Source organism: Cottoperca gobio, chromosome 6 (genome assembly GCF_900634415.1).
Source record: "Cottoperca gobio chromosome 6, fCotGob3.1, whole genome shotgun sequence".
NCBI classification, from domain to species: Eukaryota; Metazoa; Chordata; class Actinopteri; order Perciformes; family Bovichtidae; genus Cottoperca; species Cottoperca gobio.
In genome coordinates this window covers 26,649,713-26,672,442 of record NC_041360.1, presented here as the reverse complement: position 1 = coordinate 26,672,442, position 22,730 = coordinate 26,649,713, and the positions used below count along the sequence as shown (strand labels likewise).

The following is a 22,730-nucleotide window of genomic DNA, read 5'->3' as shown; positions in this document are numbered from 1 at the left end:
ACAGGATCACACTAACGACTCTCGTATGGCTCACACTGCTGGGTTATCTGTGTAATTAGGTCTGATATTACAACACCTGAGAGGCGGCTCCTCGCTGTCATTACGAGCACATTACAGGCGATGCAAAGCGGCTGCTGAGGTCCTCATAATCCCACTAAAAAATGTCCTTCAGGCGGTTTTGGATTTTACAGTCTGGGCTCAGGTCCACCATGGTGCGTTTAGGATATTTAACACAGCTTCACTTTTTAAATCCTCAACACTGCTGACGGCTGGTGGAACGTTTTTCCAGATTAATTGATTTCAATTCACCGGGTTAATTACACATCAGCTCCACGAGCATTTAAAGAGCCTCCTCATAGGAAGTCAGTGAAGATGTGTATCTTTGATGAGAGGGTCCATTTAAAGTTATTGCATTTTTCTCCAGGCAGTTCGAGAGTAAAGTCTGATTCATAGGTCTACAGGCTTTAGAGTAGAAAATCTTTAGGAAAATAACTCTTAATGTAATAAAGATTATTGAATGGGACCAGGATCAATTGGTAGTTTAATAAAGGGAATGCACTTCTCCAAAAAAGTGTACTCTTAAAGGTGTAATATGTAACATTTCTGCATTAAAATGTGTAATAACTCTCCCTGTGTTGTATATGTAGTGAGACAGAGACATGTGTAATGTCCCTGAAGGTAACGTTTCCTCTCTCTCCTGTCATGGTGTCATCAGTCCTGTGTTGTATATTTAGTGAGACAGAGACATGTGTAATGTCCCTGAAGGTAACGTTTCCTCTCTCTCCTGTCATGGTGTCATCAGTCCTGTGTTGTACATGTAGTGAGTACAGAGAAATGTGTAATGTCCCTGAAGGTAACGTTTCCTCTCTCCTGTCATGGTGTCATCAGTCCTGTGTTGTACATGTAGTGAGTACAGAGAAATGTGTAATGTCCCTGAAGGTAACGTTTCCTCTCTCTCCTGTCATGGTGTCATCAGTCCTGTGTTGTATATTTAGTGAGATAGAGACATGTGTAATGTTCCTGATTGTAACGTTTCCTCTCTCTCCTGTCATGGTGTCATCAGTCCTGTGTTGTATATGTAGTGAGACAGAGACATGTGTAATGTTCCTGAAGGTAACGTTTCCTCTCTCTCCTGTCATGGTGTCATCAGTCCTGTGTTGTATATGTAGTGAGACAGAGAAATGTGTAATATTCCTGAAGGTAACGTTTCCTCTCTCTCCTGTCATGGTGTCATCAGTCCTGTGTTGTATATTTAGTGAGATAGAGACATGGGTAATGTTCCTGATTGTAACGTTTCCTCTCTCTCCTGTCATGGTGTCATCAGTCCTGTGTTGTATATGTAGTGAGACAGAGAAATGTGTAATGTCCCTGAAGGTAACGTTTCCTCTCTCCTGTCATGGTGTCATCAGTCCTGTGTTGTATATGTAGTGAGACAGACATGTGTAATGTTCCTGAAGGTAACGTTTCCTCTCTCTCCTGTCATGGTGTCATCAGTCCTGTGTTGTATATGTAGTGAGACAGAGACATGTGTAATGTCCCTGAAGGTAACGTTTCCTCTCTCTCCTGTCATGGTGTCATCAGTCCTGTGTTGTATATGTAGTGAGACAGAAACATGTGTAATGTCCCTGAAGGTAACGTTTCCTCTCTCTCCTGTCGTGGCGTCGTCTCCCCTTTAAGCAGCGTCAGCGTTGTGTTTGTAGCCAGAAGCTTCATAAACTGACTTTTCATCCAGTTTTAAGACACTTTTTACATCTTGGTGCTTTTTAACTCTATATTAGAAGCGGATGAAGGATTTTAGTCCTTTCAAAATAGGATCTGCAAAGTAACTAGTAAGGACTAAACTAAAGAAAAATTATTCCCTCCAAAATGTGTTAGAAGTATAAAGTAACATATACTTGTATATAGTACAGGTAACTCACAAGTTTACTTAAATAGACTACCGGGTTTAAACAGAATCAGCAGTCAAACATTTCATTACATTGCAAAATCGTCGTAAACTAAATATTCAGCTTTTTCCCCCAAAACTTGGCAAATAAAATCTGCTACAAAAAAAAGTTCCCTTCCTGAAGCAGAACGCAAGTTTCTCAGGAAACATAAACGGGAGATAGTTTTTACTAAAAAGCACGACCCACATGTCGTGGTAGACGGGACAGGGAAACAGAAAGTGAACCTCTTTTCACCGAGCTCTAGTGTAGCATTAAATTAATTTTACAATCTGCATCTTAAATTACTTCACTTTTATATTTTGTTATGTTGTGTTATGCATTTTGATTTGCTGAAGTAATTCCCTCTGAAATGTAATGGAGTATAAGTACTTCAATACAGTAAATGCACTCAAGTGATACTTTCCACCACTGCTGAATAAAATCCAGAATATTTCAGCAGTGAAGTCAGTAATGTGCTCATAATCACAGTGAAGAAGCCCTTCAGGTGTCAATAAGGCGTTTAATTAGCTCTGCGCTGCATTGCTGGAGAAGCTAATGTGTTATTACAGAGCTCGGTTCTGCTGATGGGAATAATTACAGAGCAGCAAAGACCCTCAATAAACACCGCGGACAAAAGAGTCAGCGGAGAGTTTGAAATCAATGATCAAATATAATTTCTATATTCTGCTGTTCTGTACTTTTTTAAAGCAGTAGAGTCAGCGGCATGAATGTGACGCAGGAAGACAAGACAAGGTGTGAGACAGGAAGTGAGAGGGCGGAGGAGCAAACATGGCTGAACTCGAATGCAGCACAACGAGAGGCGACAGCGGCGAGGAGATGATGAGGAATTTGCATTTTTATAGCAGCTACTTAACGCTCTCCCCCTCCAACACTAATGACAGGAATAAGCAGGAACAACCCCCCTCACACACCAAACAGCAACGTGTGTGTGTGTGTGTGTGTGTGTGTGTGTGTGTGTGTGTGTGTTCATACATATTCAAGTCTTCCCGGGCGAGCGTCTGGCGACAGGTGAGCCGTTTGGTTTCCACTTCCTCCTCCTCAACACACACACACACACACACACACACTCCACAGCCATCATCCATTTATTCTGATTTACCGCTCACCCTCACCGGCCCGCTGCAGTGTCATCAATCAGCAGCGGCGTGCTGTAGCACGGCGTGGTAAGACGGCGGTTAATGGGCCATTCAGCTGTGTACCTGCCACCTTGCCTCGCCCGGCGCCGGCCGTCGGACGGGTCTGGAGGTTTGGCGGCTCGGCGGCGGTGACCTCAGAGACTCTGGATATCACATTACTGCAGAGACCAGTTTCTGTCTTGTAAATATTACATATACACAAATATCAACATCCAGGTTGTAGCTATAACTGTGATATATCCAACTTAAAGTTCCCATGAAACAGTCAGCGAGGGAGGGACACTGATTGGTGTTTCCAGTCGCCAACACATCTGAATGTGCGTTGCACCAGATTGACAGCAGCTCCTGCAGCTCCACCTGCTCACTGTGGTCGAGACTTTTCTAGCCACCAACATCTACACGGATTAAAAGTGAAGGAAGAAGTTAAATGATTTAAGAGCGGCTGGATTACAAGATATAATTATTTGTGTACTATTAACATATGGGACACAAAGAAAGCAATGTGAGCGTTTACTTCCTGTCCTATGCCTGTTTGGCGAGCTCTTTCATACTCGTCGGGGTCAAACATACAGGGTCTGTAAAACAAACATGGACACCTCATGTCAGTCCAGAGTCTGATGTTCAGGGTCATTAAACTCATCTAATAGAGTTTTTAAACAGAAAACGTTGTTCAAAGGCTTCAGATGGGAATAAACTCTGAATATATATTTATATCACAATAAATGTTTCTCTTGTTTGCTTAACTTTAATATAAATGTAAACATGTGCAGCAGCTTAATTATATTGTACTTGTGCAACTATACACGGTACGATATTTATTTAGGTCCGGGCCCATAGAAAAGATGAGAAAGCATATTAAAATATTTGATCTGTAAAACATGGGACTTATATAAATATGAGAAACACTCATTCGGGTGCATCTGCTGGTCAAACTCTATCTGCATTATTATCTAAATTATATTTAAATTGCATTTCTTTGTCTTTGTATGTAAACACGTTCGGTCATTTCAGAGTAGATGAGGTGAGACGGGCGCCGACATCGCAACTCCATCAAACGCAACATTTAAATTTAAACAAGGAGGCTGTTTAGTTTAATCTCAGTCCATCTTCGTGTGTGTGTGTGTGTGTGTGTGTGTGTGTGTGTGTGTGGGTGTGTGGGTGTGTGTGTGTGTGTGTGTGTGTGTGTGTGTTTTAATGGTTTTTGTTTTCTTGTTGTTTTTTTGCGCGGCCTCTTTATCGAGCTGTTATTTTTCTCCTCAAAGGAAATGCTGATTCATCTCTTTCCACTAAACGCTCATCTCAGCAGGGCGATCGAGGGACAAGAAAACATAATTACAGTTTTCTGCACAGTGCACGCTCTCTCTCTCCCAACAACACTTTCTCTCTCTCGTCCTATGTCTCCCAACTTTGATTTCCCTGCGTCTGCCTCCTCACTTAGTTGATGTGAGGTTAATCAGGAGGTGGTGAAAACACCGTTTATGTCGTCCACCTCTAACAAAACCACAGATCAATGTGGAAACTGTACAAACGGAGACCTGCTGGGATCCTGGGAAGCTTCCCCATCTGGTAATTAAACGCTGATTCACATGGATTTGGTAGGAAGCAACCTGCATGCGTCCCAGCATGCTGTGCGTCTCCGAGACTTCAGCAACAGAAAGAAAACAAGACACCAAAATAACACCTTAAAATACGAGACAAGCGGTGGAGCTGTAGTTTTACAAGAAACAAATCAGTCCAGTTGATCTGATAATCATTTAAAAAGCAACAGTGATCATGTAACTCTTAATCATTCAAGGTTTTCTTCCTAGACTTCCGTGCATTTACTAAACAAACCAATTTAAAAGTGTCTTTTTTAAATCTCAGATGATCACTTGTACCGTCTGTCATGAACCAAAAGATCACACACACACACACACACACACACACACACACACACACACACACACACACACACACACACACACACTAGCAGTAGAACAAGTATAGCAGAAACACTTCAGGGGTGAGGGGTATTTCTCATTCTGCATCACAGCCAGCTTTCTTGCATTCAGGTTTTCTTCTTCCCCTCTTTTTTTTGGCCGTCCTTCTCTGTTAGGATCATATTAGATAAGAGAGGAATGTCCAGACGAGAACGTTCATATTGGACTAAATCTGCAAAAACCTCAGATTACATTAAATGACATTTAGGTTCGATCCCAAAATTGAAAATATGTGCACCTTCTACAATATGTGCACATGGTGACGAGGGTTAAGCTTTGGTAAAGGTCATTAATACATAGGTTTACTAGTAGTAGCAACATAATACATATAAAAGGAGATGGTAATTGGACTGCATTTATATAGTGCGTCTTCTTCTTAGCGACAAAACGCTTTACAACACAAGGCGGAGGTTACTGTACACGATGCCACCTGCTAATCAGGGGCGATAAACCTTGACGGACATTTACAGAGAAATTTGGGTGATTCAATATCTTGCCCAAGGATACTTCGACATGTGGCCTACAGGGTCCAGGGACAACACTTGAGTGCCGTGAGGCTAGACCAGGTGTGCCGTGGGATTTTGTGACAATATACAACTGCGTTGAAAGGAGCCAGTTGAGGTGGTTCAGGCATCTAGTAAGGAGCCACCTGGGGTGTTCCAGGTACAGCTGGGAGGAGACCCCGGGGAAGACCCAGGACTCGGTGGAGAGATTATATCTCCACACTGTGAACGCCTCAGGATCCCCCAGTCGGAGCTGGAGGATGTGGCCCGGAGAAGGGAAGACTGGGGTTCCTTACTGGAGCTGCTGCCCCCGCGACCCGATCCCGGATAAACGATAGACGATGGATGGATGGAATATACAACTATAAAAAACATTTTTAAAGGTCACACACCTAGCACGCCTTGTGTTTCGACGTCAGCTGCACGTGCAGTTTAATTTACACATTTTTCTCCATATTATCCTGTTTTTTCCCGTTTTCCAAGAGCACCAGACACATCTTTGATCTACGGTTGAGTATACAGAGCTACGTGCTCATGACACCAGCAGTACGTTTCTGATGCACAGAAGTGTTTTTGAAGACTCTGTGTTCAGTCACTGTCTCTGCTGCAGCCACGCTGTGATGTAGAGGTCAAAGGTTGCTCAGTGACTTCAGTATGACTCCCTCTTGTTGTGTGTTTGGATGCTGAGCAGCCGTCTGGACGCCAGCCGCCCTCAGATCCCCGAGGATGATGAGAGACAAACCGCTCAGCCGGCATCAGACCGTCCAAACTGTCTCTGTGTGTGTGTTCTTATACTTCTATCATTGTGCGGACCAACAGTTTTACACTGACACTGAGGACACACAACATTTTGTTTGTTTGTCTGCTGGAAGATTAATGTGAGTTAATAAGGGAGCGTGTATATTATTACCAAACTTCATTTTGTTTACATTCAAAGCCTCTATTGAGGTTTTCAAATGAAGCTTTCTGTCTGTCTGTCGTCATATTTTATGATGTCATCAATTTGAATAAAGTGATTCATTGGAATAAATAATTTTTTATTAAATCAACTTTTATTAAATGAATGTAACTCGTCATTTGTGTGCGTTGTTTTTGAAAGGATAAAAGGCAACAAATATAGATGGAAGCAGAAGATTTGGTTTGATACAAACATGTGAGTTTTGAAACGTATTTGTTTTCAATAAATGTTGACTTTTGGACTTTAAACGCTCTGGAGTTTTTGGATATGATTGGATTCTGAAACAATTGTACGCAGCACCACTGGAATCTAATTCCACAAATAGTATAACGCTAATAATAATAATATTGTAGCCTAATCTTTATCTGACACGGTGCATAAATACGACAAATAGACATGCAAATGTTGATTTAAGATTCAAATGTCAATGTTATGAATGAAGCTTTGAAACTTTATATATTTGGTAAAGCTTAGAGTTCTAGATGCACTGTAGTGACCTGGTTACTAAAAATGCGTGTTTGCATGCAACAAGCCAGTAATCAGGTTTCCACCGGTGGGTCATGATTCAATATTTTATTTTGGTGTGTTTGTGTCAGAGCTTAACAAATAGACAAATGTTTTATTTAGGTTTAGTTTGAGTTTTATTCTCAGCTGATAAGAAATCTGGTTCACTTCACACGTGGCAGAGAAATCGACGTTCTCCTCCTACAGAAACCAGGTTTCTCTAATCCTCGACTCACATGGAAACCAAATGTCTTGTTTGCACGACGTTTAAAAAGTCAGCTCAATGGAGAACGGCAAATGAAACTTGATTATGCATGCATATAAACGCACAGAGCGAGGGTCCTCACAAGTATAGAAGAACAAACGTTTCTGCGTGCAAACCAAACACAGTGAGGATGCAGCCATCGATCATACGAGAGTGATTTAGTGAGGCCCCGGAGAGGAGTTGCATAATTGCACAACAATGCATCTGTGTGTGTGTGTGTGTGTGTGTGTGTGTGTGTGTGTGTGTGTGTGTGTGTGTGTGTGTGTGTGTGTGTATGTGTGTGTGCTCTCAGCAGGACAGCAGCTCTGACTGAAGACATCATGTCATGTTAAACTAACAGCTGCTGGACTCTGTGACACAGATCATCCAACATGATGACAAACAACTTCCCTTCACACCAACTCTAAACAAACACATTGAAGCACCACAGAGGCACAAAATAATGTGTCTATAATATGATGCTATGTTCTTTTATCTTTGTCTTGATCATAGATGTGAAGAAACAAGTCTCGTTAAAAAAGAAATCAGAGTTTCTCCTCCACGCGATTCGGCTGCTGCTAATGTTTGCTAAACTTGTCTCTCTGAGAACTTATGATCCAGGCGTCTAATGTCTGACATCCTTCACAGAAACGACCAAGATGTAAAAATGTGACTTAAAACTGGATAAAAAGTCAGTTTATGAAGCTTCTGGCAGACAAACACAACGCTGACGCTGCTCAAAGGGGAGACGACGCCGTTTGGGGATGCTACTTTTAGCCACAACGACCCAAAAGTATGAAACACTTTGAATATCAGACTTGCTGACACAGCGACAGTTTTATAACTCAAAACGCATCTTTTTTTATCTCAAATTTTTAAATTGACCAATTTAAAGGATTCTTCAGATTCAACAAAGGACAACAATGTGAGAGACGAGCTCTCTGGATCAATAATCAGCTCCTCGTGACATCGTAGAGGACAATTAAAGCAACATTTCAGACCCGTTTTTATCCTTCTTTGTTTACAGATGTGACATTTGTTCCCTTCTTCCCAACGTACGTTATACCTCCTAATTCCCCATCTTTCTACTGCAGGGACACCTCAGCAGCCAATTATCTCATCTGATTAAAGACAATCTAATCAATTCTCGAGCAGCTGGGGCAGGCTCCAAGCCCTCACATTGATGCCAGAGGGCAGACAGTCTGGAGGGAATGATGTTTTTCTTTCTCCGAGCTGCCTCACTTCACAACACTGGAGCAGTTCACCTCAGACCGGAGCTCAGAGCTTCCCTGGAGCCTCTCGTCTCTGAAGCTCAGAGTCAGATTGAAGCGCGGAGAAGCAGGCGCTGCTTTAAAAAGCTTCTCTTGAAAACATGAAAAGCAATGTCTGCGGGGAGAGAAGTGATTTAAAATGCAGGACGGAGCGACCGGCAGCTCTCTGAGGACTGCAACCTAAGAGACGACGCTGTGCAGGACAGAGCAGGAATTAGCTACCATAAGTATCGTAGGTACCGGGGGGCTCGAGACTAACGGCGTCCCAATATTTCTCTGATAATGCGACATTGTGAACAACAAATCTGTGTTGAAATCGTCAGGACAACAGATAGTTAGCTGTTAGCTGTTAGCATTCTGTATTGGAAGTGCTATTGACTTGTATTATGATGCGTTCAGGCTTTAGTTGGTAAAAAAGAGTGAAGGTAAAGTACAGCGTTATAATGTGGTGGGTAATCTTGTCAAATGTAGTTTGTGGCGTGAAACATATTGAAGTTTACAGATGTTTGAAGGAGATGTTTCACATCAATATACAATAGATATTAGAGGGAGTTATGAGCTGTATTCAAATGTAATAAAGGAGTGTATGGGATTTTTATTTTTACCGTGGTATCGAATCCGTATCGAGAATTGTGGAATTTCACTGATATTGGTATCGACTACTCTGGTATCAAGACGTCCCGAATCATGATACATTACATTACAGTTCATTTAGCTGACGCTTTTGACAATAAGTGCAAACAATCCTGAGGACACAACTCCGAACAGCAAGAATCCTGCAGGTACATCAGCTTCAAACTGTTACAATCTTTTAAGTGCAGAACAACAGCTTCAAATAAGCCAAATAAAAGTGCAACATACAGAAATGAGAGAATAGAAATTCAACCATTAGCTTCAAATAAGCCAAAGTGCTAAATACAGAAAGAAGACGTTTTTTCTACGTTTATAAGGGACAATAACACACACACACACACACACACACACACACACACACACACACACACACACACGCACACACTTTCTGCAGCGTTTCCTCAGGTGAACACGGCAGCTTGTGCTCCAGATGGGCTCGGCCTCCTTCTCTGTCTCCTAATCAAAGCTAACAACGATAAACCTGCTCTGAGGAAACGTCCAGCAGCTCAACATTCATCAACGACAAAAGTGTTCACAAGTAACATAGAGGAGACTTTTTTTTAGTAAGTAAGTAACAAGATATAAACTTGTATATATCATTGCAAGTTTCATCAAAGTCAGATCTTACTGAATTGTTTAAGTTTCCTTATAGAGAAAAAGATATTGAGTCATTATAACCTCTTGGTTTCTTAAACCTCATAGCGCTTTCCCACACTGACAGCAAATAGTTCAGAAAAAAACGTGACATGACAGGGTTCAGAAAAAAACCCGCTACCAAGCTTTTATTTTGAAACGAAAACCGGAAGTGCTTGATTAAAAGTAAATATTTACATTTCTCTCCTGTCTGACAGATTCTACAGATATTGACATTGAAACTATAAACCAGAATCCTGCAGCTTCTTCAACACATGGAAACAATTGCAAAGGTAAACGTTGATGTGAAGCTTCAGACAAGTTCAAACACAGCTCGAAACTGCAACCTGAAACCAACCGAATTTAAAAGGTAGATAAGACTTTAAATCTCTTGACCTAAGTCCAAATGTCTGGGGTTATCTCTTGGAAAAGCTCAAAGTTTACATATTAATAAGTATTCAGATATTTTACTGAAAGGTCATTGAGCCTTTAAGTAATTCTGATCCTCCACAGAAACAGGGCGCAGTACTTCCCCTCTGAACTGGGTCCATACGATCTCTAATGTTCATCTTTCAGTTGTAGTAGTTTGCCGTATTTATTGTCTTCTAATTTAGTCTTTATATTGTGTTTCGGATGTACTCCTGTATGATGCCTGTCAGTCAGTCAGCAGGGCAACAAAACCTAAACTCGACCAAACAGAAGCTGTGATCTCGGGTCAGAACCTGATAATCTTCACGTTGATCTTCATGTTTACTGCCCTGATGTTAACGAGCTGCAGTCCGTGTGACGTTACGTTAGTTTGTTTATTGGACTAAATCCAAAGTGGCGACCAAATGTTCGTCTCATCTTCCCGGTGGCGGCGAGTCGAAACAACGAGTTGTTTAAACACTGAGCAATAAAATACAACACATTTACTTTGTAACGTCCATTTTGTTTCCACATTCTTTGTCTTTGTGCCATTTTAGTTTGATAATATAACCTACACACAGGTTGCCAGAAGAATACTTGGGATATGGCCTCTCTGCATCAGCCTGCACACGACTACTAGAATTGTCTTTTTGAATAACCACCATATGTAAGCTTTTAATTTAATTAATAGTAGAAATCCCCGTTTTATAAAACCTCATTAACTCAGAGAGAAAATAAATACTGAGGACATGACCCCAGTGTGCTCAATGGAGGCTACAGCCCTGCATGCAGAGTGAACTGTTCCCACTGGTTCTCTGCACACATCCTCACAGTGTCTCTGGGGGCTCGCTGTGCGGCTGCCTGGCTGTAAATCCCGGCTCTGGCCGGCGCACAGTTGTGTTCGTCCCGGCTTTAATCCGTCCAGCGGCGTGCGGCGGTGGGATTTGGAAGGACAGTTTGGCTTTAGTTTCCATGTAAACAGAGAATGAGGTTAAAGGAGGGGACAGCTGGACCGTCACTCACCATCACCATCAGCTTCATACAAACACCAACAGCAGAACCAAAGACAAACAAGCAGCGCTGAAAACTACTCACAGCACTCCCAATACTGCTGCTACTCTAAATAGTACTGCTGCTAACAATGTGTGTTTACAATGCTTGTAAACAAAAGTGACACCTTCACAATGCTTGTTAAATCCAAAGCTCAACATTATTACTAATACATTAACATTATTAATAGGATATTAAGAGCTAATCTTCAAATTTGTGAAGCTGGAACCATGACAAAGTGCAAAGTAGGCTCATTTTCTCATAGACTTCTATAGGACTACTGCAGGTTTAAGGCTCTTCCACATTAGCTTCACTTTAGGTTTATAAAGAACCAAAAAATAGAGGTTCAGAGTTCGAAATCCTCCTACTTATTCACCTTCGCACAGCTGACCAATCACAGCCTAAAGTGGGAGTGAATCTCAGATAGTTTAGGAAATGCTGCGTTCATGTGGTGCTGGAATAATCCGAAAAATGATTTCCCGACTGGGAAAATACACGTGAACACGGAACAACAACTTGGAAAGTCTGCAAATATTGCCGTCGTATTATGCAGAAACTTGGTGGACGAAAGTAAATGTTTGCTTTTTTATAATATTCAAGTATTGCATATAAATCTTTTGCTCACATGTAATTTGTAATATAGTATTATTAGCAATAAAATACAACACTTCTGCTTTGTAGCATCAATGTTGTTTCCACATTACGACTTAAAGCTCATTAACACACTGAAGTCGGAAGAACGACTTCGAAACTTGGGAAATGGAATTATCCGAGGAGCTTGTGAATGCACCAAAAGTTACCCCTAATCTGACGTCAGAAAGTTGTGGGGGAAGAACGTTTCCAAAGCTATTCAACATACTGCCGTCCTGCCTTCCTACACTGGCTCCACCACCTGAGCCACAGACACACAATGTAGCTGTGCAGACTCACCTGTCGGGGGCGCTGCTTCCTCTCTTGGCTGTTGTGGTGCGACCGGTTCTCAGCTCGCCATTCATCCCGGCGTCTGAAAAAAACATAAAACTAACTGTCAGATCAGTTTAGACACTGACGCTCGTCCTCTCATTTCTGACCTGAGGGAGACAGCAATGAAGGTGGACAGGTAAGACACACATCCCCGTACTGCTATCTTTGTGAGGACCATCATTGACATAATGCATTCCCTGACCCCTTACCCTAACTGTCACAACTAAATGCCTTACCCTAAACCTAACCCTAATTCTAACCTGAACCTTTAAAGTCTTAATCCTAAAACAGGTCTTTGAAGAAGTGAGGACTGGCCAAAATGACCCTAATTCCTTTCAAAAATGTCCTCGCTCTGATGGTTAGAAACATGTTCCGGTCCTCACTATGTAACAAGTACAAAAGCATACACACAAACACAGACCCAGTGGGCTCAGCCGCCTGAGACTCTAATTGGCCTCCATCTGTCAGACTGGAATTTATTTTCTCCCACATTCATGATGCTTCCCGTCTTTTCAACAGCAAACATGTACCCGTCTGTCAGCCTGAGAGACAGACTTGGCCAGTATTTTGGCCATGTAACAAAAAGAGTTATGAGAAAGATTTTTAGAAAAACACCATGAACTTTTCTGTGACTTTATGCTGCCCTTATGAAATCCTGAGGTTGTGTTGAGAAGTTAACGAGAGTGTGTACCTAAAACGTCATCTGTTTACATTCAAGTGGCAAAAAACTTCTACCAGCCGTAGGAAATATGACTCTTATCTGAGGAAGTTTGATGACGTTATAAAGAAGATATGACGGATGATGACAGATGGAGGAGGTCGGGGTGGACGGATGGGTAAACTAAACATCGGACTTCATCACGGGAGACTGCTGTTCCCTTCACAAGTGGACGTAGTCACCGTAAGGTCTCCCATTGGCTGTAACCATCTTAGGTATTTGGAGCCAGAAGTGACCATATTTGACTAAGAGGGTGGAGCTGGGAAGGGATTTGCATTGCTATACCTCTATCTTTATTGACAGGTCAATGTCGTAGCGACTTTTCAATCATAAGGTAGCCACGCCCTAAAGCATATCCCTTATTATCGTCTGAGCCAAATTTCAACACAATCCAACCAACAGTTGTTTAACTTTTAACTGAAAACCACAAATGTGGTGCCAGAAGAAAAGTCAGGGATCAGCAAAGTAAGTATTCATCCAGCGAGCATCTAAACTGCGGCTAGAAAACAATGATTTTATGCATCTATAAGAAGATGCGTCGCCTCAAGAGTTCACTGTCGATTGACTCTGATGGGTGCATACCGCTACACACTTGCGCGACAAATCATATTCAGACGGGGCATCAGGTAAACTTTAATATACCATCTTTATACCATCTTTATGTAGCCGGTCTGCGACTGACACCACAATAGACTCTGCGTTGTGTTGAACCAGGAAATAACGATGGAGAACTTCTGCCTTTTCAACCAGCATTTATTGTCTCTGACCGTTGGTTTTCTCCTTAATTTGTACATAAAATACCGTTGAAACAGAAGAAACACATTAAAGTCATCGTCATACGGTAACATCACAGTCAGGATTTTTGGACACGCACACCTCTCTTCAGCGGAACCTCCAACAGTCCCCGGAAAAGTGGCGCGAACCCCCAGAATGTGCCGGTTTCAGGAGTATCAAAATAAAAGCATATTTAACAAAATAAGACTCCTCGAAATAAATATACAAAAAGGAGTATTATTACAACAAAATAGGAACAAATGGATGTTTGTGAAATATAAAACATGTTATCATTTATACATCGGTTACATTTATAAACCCAGTTTAAGATTTTGTTCTGACTGAAAACAAACCGCTCGCAAATATGCCCAAACAAACCTGGGAGTGAAACAGTCCAGGTTCGAAACTTTTGGTCCAATCAAGCGAGGTGTAAATACACCCTTAGACTACACACTTGTCTTTGTTGGGCTCTTAAAGCACCTTCCTTGTAGTAAAAAACGAAACAAGTTTGTTTCCTGTTTCCCTCCATCTCTTCAGTCAGACTGAACCGCTCAGTCACCATTTGGATTTTGTAATTGAAAGCTGAGAGCAGCCTGTCTCTCCAAGACCTCCATCAAAGCTGCACGGCTCCCAGGACCCCCCGCATGTCAAGCCTTGCACGGAAAGGCGGCAGCTGGCCCTTGGCCTCCCATCATCCCCATCAACCCCCGTCTGCAGCGCTGACAGTCGGCAGTGAGGTTGTTTATGGTTTCCACACGGGCTGCAGCTTGTAGGACATTAGTCTTTTAGTGTGAGGTTTATGAGGGCTGTCACTCTCCATCTGTTAACTGCCGGGGAGCCTTTAATCGCCCCCTCCTTCCCCTGGAGATCGATAAGGCTGCCAGGTCGCCGTTACGCCCACCGCGTGCTGAACGGGTGATTGTGTATCATTGACTGAGTGATTACAGCTATTTGCTTGCTTATTGCTTCGCATTGTTTGGACGACACATCTGCTTCAGAGAGGTGGGGAAAAGATGGAGGGGTGCTGGAGGAGAAAGAGAAGGGGGAAATGAGAGAGGAGGGAATGAAGAGAGAATGATGACAGGACAATTTCACACCCTCGTGGTTATTGGTTTTCAGGGACAGGCCATTCAAAGTCTGGCAGGAGACCCACAGAAGAGCAGAGGCCGGATGAGACCACAACGATCACTTCTGTGCCTCCATGTTTGTTTGTTTGTCAGGAAATAAATGTTTGCTTTACAGTGATAATGTGTCCGTTTCAAATCTGTCATCATGGAGTCAAAATCAAGCTTCAGCACAAAAGCTTGTTTTTCATTGCTGCGTTTTTCCCCTCAAACAAATTGTGTCAAATTAATTCAAATAGATTGTCCGTCAGATTTCAGTGTGTTGAATCAGTGAAAGATCAAAGTGGCAGAACTTAGTGATCCCTGTCACAACGTGTGTTTGAGACCCTTTCTTATGTAGAACATATTCAAAATGTTCTCACTCCTGTCTTTAAAGACGTATTCTTCATCGTAACGGCCGAATTGATTGAGTGCATTCAACATCAATGAGAATCTGCAGCAGACTCTTAACTTCCCCTTAAGAAAAACTATCTTCTATTAAATGTGCAATTAAAAACAAGTCCAGGCCAATAACACTACTTTGCACATACTTTTTACTTTAGCGTCGTTAATGTAGGACTTAAAGTAGCATTTCACCTTTACGGTATTACTACTAGTACCGGGAGTCTTATGTTGCCTCAGTGAACCGCGGGTCAGGACCTCCAGAATTTGGTGTTGCAGTGCACACTAACAGGATGTGCACAAATATGAAGCTGCAGGCTACATAACATATGACACTAAAAGGTCACTCGTAGACCTTTTTTAATGAACTTTGGTTGAGGTATTTAAGCGTTTACTCTACTTATGATGACGTATTTCAATCAATATTAATGTAAAAAGCCAGTTTATGAACCACAGTGCTGCACATGATCAAAGGAGATACAACGCCATGACTAACATTTTGAAACATTTGAGATAATGTAAGTATACAACTCAACAAAATACAGAACAACCTATATATTATATATAACAATACATATTGTGTTACAGCTGCAGAGAGGTAAACACACCTGCCCTCTCACAGCCATCACCACCTCTCTGCTCCATAATGTCTCACAGGAAGAAATAAAAGAGGCGCTTCTCATTCAGACCATCTGGATGATCAGAGAGGAAACAACAGATCAATTTAACTTTCTGCTGCTGAGCTCACTTCATCTCCTCCACATCCGGGATTCATTATTTTCTGTCTGTCTGTTCACCCAAATGATGTCTCAGTACAATCTTGTCTAAAGTTCATCCTGTTGAGATGTGAATCTCTGACACACAATAACTCCACTGATGGTGTTTCATGAAACTGGAGGAAACGATGTGTCTCACATCTCATTCTGCCTTGTTATACTGCATCTCATCCTTCATGCAAAGAGCTTGTGATGTGACTTCTGTTGCATTTTGGGATTAACTGAATCATTAAACCCCTCTGTAATGGTACCAATACGACATGTATTAAGGTTGCTGTACTGATCATTACACGACTGTTTGTCTTATACTGGGGTATCTGGAAGTAATTGTGGGGTTAGGGGTCCCGCATTACATTTCACAAGGAGGTAGTCTGTCTGCTCTCCAAACTACATTTAGGGAAAAGACTGGAGTTCTTTCCTCCAAAAATGGATGTATGCAAGAAACTAGCAATCAGTTGTTTGTGCACAGACAAGAAAGAAAAAGAAATGAATTTGGAGAGACAGGCAGAGAAAACGTAATGTGTCCCGGATTACATTTGTTTTTGATGTATCACAAACACGTTTCTTATTAAAGTTTGGGAAGAGGTTAGGGTGGATGGACGGGTCAAACTAACTTTCACCGCTGTCCCACTAAATGTAAATTCTGCCTATTTAAAACATATGTCCATAATTTAAATGAGCCAAACCAGGATCTTCTACTCAACCTAAACAAGTATTTTTATGACTTTTATTATAATCCTGTTGACAAAAAGATAACAGGATTATTGCAGAAAATAAACTCTCTAGCAAAAGATAAAGTTTGATAATTACACATTTATTTCAGCAGGATAATCTTCACAAATTAACTCAACTTTTATGAATTTTGAAGCCTAAATTCAATCGCAAGTAAAAAGCTAACCCTACGCTATAAACAAACTTCACCATGGTCACATTGTCATGATCGTGATTTTCTATATCCTGTTTTATTTTGAAGTGTTCACTCCCCCTTGTGTCATATCTACTTGTACTTCCGGTCTCTGTGTTTTCTCCGACCAGATTTCTGAAATGAAAACCAGGGTCAATTCCAGCTTGGCGGTCAATTTATCATTAAAATATCCGATGTTATCTATAAAATAAGAAAGGAGGACAATTACGGTTATAAACTGTGGTGCAGGCAGACTATTAAATGGGTACTAAGTAACTGAATATATTTCAATAAAGAAAATGGTCAAACAAACACTTGCTAGTTTCAGGCCGAGGATTTCCACAGCTGTTCTCTCTAAAACTAGCGCAAGCAAGTAGTTGGTAGAAGAAGAGTGATGTGAAGCTGCAGCGAGCAGCCCCCTTTGTTGGCCAAAACAAGCACAACGCCATTGCGACGTAAAATATTATTTCGCTTTGCGGTCTGTGGTTAACGCACAGTTAAAAAACGTGGACGTCTGGTCCTCCTGACGTTTAATGTCAAAACGTGGAAACCTCTTAAGCTCGTGTTAACCACAAAGATTATTTTAGGCATCTAACAAAAAAAAACATAAAAAAAAAAAACAACAACTTCAAGACCAGTGCAAAGTGCAAACATACCTTCAGGGTTCAGTGTATTATGGCTCACGGAGCGAGCGCCATATCGCCTTTGATCTGGCAGCTTCAGCTGGCATTCTCCAAATGTAGCGTAAACTCAGCTCTCTTCTCTCGCAGTAATACAATTTGACACGACTCACAGAAACCTAAAACATTACATTCAGTCAAGAAGAGTCCCTCGTCAGTTTCCAGTTCCACTGACTCCAGCAGTAAAACAACACGTTACAGTTTCAGGGTCATTTCTTCACACCCTGATGATCACAGACGCTGCTGAAATGTTAGAAACTGTAACGCTGATGTTATTTCTCGTCTGCGCTCAACCGTGGATGCTGGTGTGGATGTAAGCGCTGACATTTCCATGATTGTACGGATGAATAAACACAACCTTGAACTTGACTCATAAGTAATGAGTGGATGAAGTGGATGCTGATCTTCATCGTGGTTACCAGCAATGTTTTTATCAAAGGGAATAAGAGTCGTTCAAGATAAATGTTCAAAAAAACATTTATCTTGAACAGAAACATTTTCCAGACTAGACAGAAAAACTAAATACAATGCATGCTGGGAAATATGTTAATAATTAGATTTTGACAAGTGGAGAGTTGAAGTTGACTTGAAATGAACGATTAGAAGATGATTTCATAAACTCTTTGTGACATTTAGCAGTGAAACGTTTGTTACAAACAACTTAGAGATTCAACATTACAATAAAGAACAAACAGCAGCTCCCAAACACACCAGAAACAGATCGATTACCCACAATTTATTACTGACATTAAGACCATTGGTTTTTGTATTCCACATGTTCTGAAATGTTGTGTATGATTATGCAAATGAGGCATTAAGTTGTTAAAAATGTGCTTATTTGCATATATTTCCAAAACAGAAATGTGAACATTGGAACATCGTTTCATGACATATCAGAGTCAAAGGTTTGTACAGATTCTGGATCTGTCTTTGTATCACTCCATAAATCACTAAATCCTGTCAACACACAGAACTCTGTGCATCTCCTGCATGTAGTGAGTGTAGCGTGTATAACATGAGCTGTGAGTGACATGTGAACAAAGCCCTCTGCACAAAGCTTCAGAATATAGAGAGGAATGAAAGTGGAAAGTTTGGTGTATGTAAGTGCTGCTGAAGTGGAGACTTCTGCTGAAGAGTGTGAGAAAAAGCTCCTTTAGAGAAAAGCTCCTTTAAAGATATGTATTGTAACATTCATACATGTTGTACACACTACAGGTGAACAGGGTCATACATGTTGTACACACTACAGGTGAACAGAGTCATACATGTTGTACACACTACAGGTGAACAGAGTCATACATGTTGTACACACTACAGGTGAACAGGGTCATACATGTTGTACACACTACAGGTGAACAGGGTCATACATGTAACTAACAGATATCATGAAGCTTCCCCACTTCATGACTCACATCAACACAGTTTATATTACAAATGTTTAATATGTACATGAGGCGTTATGTAATGTAGCTGTGGAGAGTTTAAATCTACACACACAAAGTTACAAACACACACTCTCATGTTCTCATGCTTTCTTCCCCTCACATCGCATGAACTGCGCGATGTCGCTTTAGTGAGCTCAGAGCATCTTTAATGTGCCACACACACACACACACACACACACACACACACACACACACACACACACACACACACACACACACCTTCACTTTGCCACACAGAATCTTAACAGTCTTCAGTTACCTCATCAGTTATGTACACTGATCTGACTCTGTGTGTGTGTGTGTGCGTGTGCGTGTGCGTGTGCGTGCGAGTGGTACTCACGTCTGTCTCTGTGGCGGTCGCTCCTGAAATGGGTCATGACAGGAAGAAGAAGAAGAAGAGGAGGAGAGGGATAAAACCTGACGACTGAGGGTCTCTGACTGATGCTTCCCTCACTGAGACAGAGAGAGGGAGGAGAGAGGGAGGGAGGGGAAGGGTGAGAGAGAGAGAGATAGAGAGAGAAGGGGATATAGATGAGAGAGATAGAGATAAGAGCGGCTATCTAGAGAGAGAGAGACTAGACGCATAGCTCTATGATAGATCTCTATAGACGAAGAGAGAGATAGAGATAGGGCATACTCCCTCTCGATTACTCTCCTCTCTCCTTCCCTCGACCTCTCCTCGCTCTCTCTCTTCAACCCTCTCCTGCCTTAGCTCCATCTCTCCCCTCGCTCATACTCTATCTCTCTCGCTTACCTCTCTTCTCTCTCTCTCTCCTAGAGATCCTTCTCTCTCGTTCTCTCTCTCCCCCATCTCTCTCGTAAAGATATCTCCCCTTTTCCTACTCTACCCTCCTCTCGGGAGAGATAGATGACTAGACGCGAGAGAGAGAGAGAGGGGAAAGAGAGGTGACCGCTGAGCATGGCAGTGGGTCGTACCATCTCACACTCCACTGAGAGGGGTGGAGGTGGAGGAGGGATGAGCGGCCCATTTATCTGGTGAGAAGGGGGGAGGAAGGGGGAGTGAGTGAGCTGTGACAGCTTGAAAGAGATATCAATAGAATAAAACTGCCCTGAAGTTTATCATGTTGTTCTGCATGAATCCTGGACGTCCAGGTGTAATAACAGTCGGTTGTTCCCGTGGAGACGCTGCGCCGCCTGGTGGCTCAAAACATGGTTAACAGGAGTAGATGGAATCAAATTGCTTTTTCTTTGCTGCTCCAGACTGGTGGACAGTAACCAGTGCATTTTGAAGTACTTATACTGTAATGTATACTTCTCCTCCACTACAGTCAGAGCAAATACTGTACTTCTTCTGTTTTAATAATAACATTTTATTAAGTTAGAAAAACATATACTTTTATGGAGTGAGGAACACATTAATGCATCGATAATTATAATCCAATAATTGATATTATTCTGAATGAAAATGTTCTTTTCTGTATAATGAGTCATTATTATTATTATTATTATTATTATTATTATTATTATTATTATTATTATTTTGGTGTTAATGTTTTTGTGCTTTTATTGAAATAAAATGTTGAAGCAGGACTTTCTCTTGTCTTGAGTATTACTACCTTTATTTAAGTAAAAGATTTGTTTGTCCACATGTATATCGCCCCTATAAATCACATCCTGTGTGAGGCAAAAAGGGAGATTTATATATTTTTAGTTTAAAATAAATCATCAGAATACCTGATTGAAAAACTCAAAACAACTTTATTAATCTAAAAATGAGTTACAAGCAGCATGTACACAGAAACCATACAAACAAACACATACACCAAGGAGCTCAATACAAATCCATAAATACAAAGAATAATGGAAACAAAAAGAAACCAATGGAGCTATTAAAAGACGGCTTGCTGAAGAGTTGAATGCTTTTAAATGCCGATTTATAAGCAGGGAAAACATACAGACGCTCTGATGAGACACTCAGAGGAGTCAGCAGCCTGCTACCAAAAACAAGCGCCAGACTTCAAACAACGACCTGCAGTCGTGTTTGTATCCAACTCACGATCATGAACGCACGTCGTCTGCACTTCAGCTTGTTTGACACATGTTTCACACATATCCGTATGACAGAAACGTATGCTGGCGCATACGAAATATCGGCAATAGGTTGATATAAATTAAGGGCAAGTTGTGATTGTTTGAAGGACGCAGACGACACGCCGAACACGCCAGACACACGGCCCCGTCACACAGTTCCGTACGGCAGAAACATGCCGGCGTATATGAAAAGTAGCTCAACATGTGTCCGAGTCCAGATACGTCCAACTTTCCCACAGTGGTGTTGTAGCTGACGCATACATAACGAATACATAACAAATTATTATACGTATGTCCAACATTGATAGCGTATCACTTACTTATTTAAAACGTATCAGAGCGTCTGGACAACGGAGCTGGAAAAGTGCCATCTGGTTCATGTCATGCTGATGCTGGAGAACGGCTAACATGCTGAACGCTAGCTGTTCTGTAGAAACACGTTAACATACCTCTAATGTAGTCACGTAGGTATTCACGTAGGTATTTACGTAGGTAAGTATTCACGGAGGAATTTCCGTACTATATTTGCGTAGGTAAGTATTCACATACTATATTTACGTAGGTAAGTATTTACGTACTGTATTCACGTAGGTAAGTTTTCACGTACTATATTTACGTAGGTAAGTATTCACGTACTGTATTTACGTAGGTAAGTATTCACGTACTGTATTCACGTAGGTAAGTATTCACGTACTGTATTTACGTAGGTAAGTATTCACGTACTATATTTACGTAGGAAAGTATTCACGTACTGTATTTACGTAGGTAAGTATTCACGTACGTATTGCGTATTCACGTATGTCTAACGTAACGTCTGCATATCTTATGAAGCAAACGTCGCGTACGTCCGGTAATTTTGAACATGCTCAAAACATCAGCGTTCAACAACGCACACCAGCGTAACACCACCTGCTCTTAACGAATACTACTTATACCTTACCTTATATCAACGTACACCAGCGTAACACCACCTGCTCTTAACGAAAACTACTTATACCTTACCTTATATCAACGTACACCAACGTAACACCGCCTGCTCTTAACGAATACTACTTATACCTTACCTTATATCAACGTACACCAACGTAACACCGCCTGCTCTTAACGAATACTACTTATACCTTACCTTATATCAACGTACACCAACGTAACACCACCTGCTCTTAACGAACACTACTTATACCTTACCTTATATCAACGTACACCAACGTAACACCGCCTGCTCTTAACGAATACTACTTATACCTTACCTTATATCAACGTACACCAACGTAACACCGCCTGCTCTTAACGAACACTACTTATACCTTACCTTATATCAACGTACACCAACGTAACACCGCCTGCTCTTAACGAATACTACTTATACCTTACCTTATATCAACGTACACCAACGTAACACCGCCTGCTCTTAACGAATACTACTTATACCTTACCTTATATCAACGTACACCAACGTAACACCGCCTGCTCTTAACAAACACTACTTATACCTTACCTTATATCAACGTACACCAACGTAACACCACCTGCTCTTAACTAACACTACTTATACCTTACCTTATATCAACGTACACCAGCGTAACACCGCCTGCTCTTAACGAACACTACTTATACCTTACCTTATATCAACGTACACCAGCGTAAC

At 41.4% G+C, this 22,730-nt stretch overlaps 1 protein-coding gene across 2 annotated transcripts in view; it reads right to left on the bottom strand.

Moving 5' to 3' along the window:
- The window catches only part of LOC115010324 (RNA-binding Raly-like protein), a 40,193-nt gene extending 20,699 nt beyond the window's left edge, over positions 1-19,494 (bottom strand). Inside the window, exons 1-2 of one of the 2 annotated variants that reach the window (XM_029434897.1) lie at positions 19,371-19,494; positions 12,196-12,268 (exon numbers count right to left, since the gene is read on the bottom strand). In XM_029434897.1, the coding sequence (XP_029290757.1) occupies positions 12,196-12,268; positions 19,371-19,407 (110 nt within the window). In that variant the 5' untranslated portion in view covers positions 19,408-19,494. Of the gene's footprint in view, positions 1-12,195; positions 12,269-17,561; positions 17,873-19,370 lie in introns of those variants that run through there. The other variant, XM_029434898.1, reaches the window with a different exon arrangement.
- Positions 19,495-22,730: the final 3,236 nt, after the last annotated feature.